Below are 1,893 nucleotides of genomic sequence, written 5' to 3' on the forward strand. Positions count from 1 at the left end.
GCATCACACAGATCGCACTTATACGGTTTCTCTCCCGTGTGAGTTCTCATGTGTGTCTTCAGATTACCAGAGTATGCAAAGGTAGCATCACACAGTTCGCACTTATACGGTTTCTCTCCCGTGTGTGTTCTCATATGTGACTTCACAGCCCCCGGTTGTGAGAAGGCAGTATCACACAGTTCGCACTTATACGGTTTCTCTCCCGTGTGTGTTCTCATGTGTGACTTTACAGCATCCGGTTGTGAGAAGGCAGCATCACACAGATCGCACTTATACGGTTTCTCTCCCGTGTGTGTTCTCATGTGTGACTTCACAGCACCCGGTTGTGAGAAGGCAGCATCACACAGATCGCACTTATACGGTTTCTCTCCCGTGTGAGTTCTCATGTGTGACTTCACAGCACCCGGTTGTGAGAAGGCAGTATCACACAGATCGCACTTATACGGTTTCTCTCCCGTATGTGTTCTCATATGTGACTTCACAGCACCCGGTTGTGAGAAGGCAGCATCACACAGATCGCACTTATACGGTTTCTCTCCCGAGTGTGTTCTCATGTGATTCTTCACACTACTCAGCACTGAGAAGGCAGCATCACACAGATCGCACATATATGGTTTCTCTCCCGTGTGTGTTCTCATGTGTTTCTTCACATCACCCGATTGTGAGAAGGTAGCATCACACAGTTCGCACTTACACGGTTTCTCTCCAGTGTGTGTTCTCATGTGTGACTTCAGGTGACCCGATTGTGAGAAGGCAGCATCACACAGATCGCACTTGTACGGTTTCTCTCCCGAGTGAGTTCTCATGTGTAACTTTACTCTACTCAGATAGGAGAAGGAAGCATCACACAATTTGCACTCATATAGATTTCCCTCGGAATTAATTCTCACGTACTCCATCGTGCTTCAGGGAAAGCTGCCACGTACTGGTCACACACACTTCAGGTGTGTATACCCTGTCTGCCGCATAAGTTACGACCACGTGTTTTGCTTCGTAGACTGCTTCGTCACACTTGTAGAATTAACGTCCTATATAGGCTCTCCTGCAAATTAGTAAAGAGAATACGAATAAATGTATTGAACGCCGCGTATTGGTGTAGAACAAAAACGCGCCCTGCTCATGTTTGCAATTTAACTGTTTACACTAAATATCGAATTATTATCATCTAAACATCACGCACCATTTTACGACTGTAAGCTCTTGCACATAATGTATCGCGAAAATAAATATACTGAATTATTATAATTAAGAAACATCCGCTTACCCAATGAAGTCACTGATCGTCCCAATAGTGTTCTCGTATCAGCATTAAAGTTACAAACGTCAGTGGCGTGGTTATATAGCTGCGGTTATGATAAAACCGGTCTGATATCCTGACAGCCGGGTAACCGGTCTGAAACCAGGACACACGCTGGTCGCTTCCCCTAATTAATTACAACAGCAGCGGCACACCACGCCCACAATCATTGCTGTAAAACTCGTCTCTCGCGGGCTTGGTACTTAAGTGGCATCCTTACTGTGCAGGGATGCTGACTGTTATTTCTACCAAAGCAGAACTAACCAGCTTTGTAAACAATCACTAACAACAAATCACCGTACACATAATGTTCTTACGCACACCAAGCAATCCCGCATCTCTGACTTCTTGAACTCTGAGCACCTGACAGCACCCTGCAACCCTTTCTAATGCATCTCATTTCATGTATATTAAACAATGCTTGGCGACACCTATACAAACCATATTTTACAACTGCGTAAGTAATTAAGGTCCGGGTGTATGAGAGTGTTTTTAAGCCATCTTATGGCCGATTAAGAGATGGCTATAATGATGGGGATATAGCGTAGCTCACTCTTAACAGCTCGCTCGGCTGTTGGTACGCCACCTAGTCTTCC

At 45.3% G+C, this 1,893-nt stretch overlaps 1 protein-coding gene across 1 annotated transcript; it reads right to left on the reverse strand.

Moving 5' to 3' along the window:
- Positions 1-50: 50 nt before the first annotated feature.
- LOC106816162 (zinc finger protein 782-like) lies at positions 51-1,307 on the reverse strand (the record flags this gene model as incomplete). The annotated part of the gene is made up of 3 exons (XM_014820719.1): positions 1,265-1,307; positions 690-1,042; positions 51-557 (listed from the first exon to the last, which is right to left on the reverse strand). Coding segments are annotated over exons 2-3 (717 nt in total), but the record flags the coding sequence as incomplete, so codon positions are not given.
- Between the last annotated feature and the right edge of the window lie 586 nt (positions 1,308-1,893).

This window comes from Priapulus caudatus, unplaced genomic scaffold (assembly GCF_000485595.1).
Source record: "Priapulus caudatus unplaced genomic scaffold, Priapulus_caudatus-5.0.1 Scaffold1303, whole genome shotgun sequence".
NCBI classification, from domain to species: Eukaryota; Metazoa; Priapulida; class Priapulimorpha; order Priapulimorphida; family Priapulidae; genus Priapulus; species Priapulus caudatus.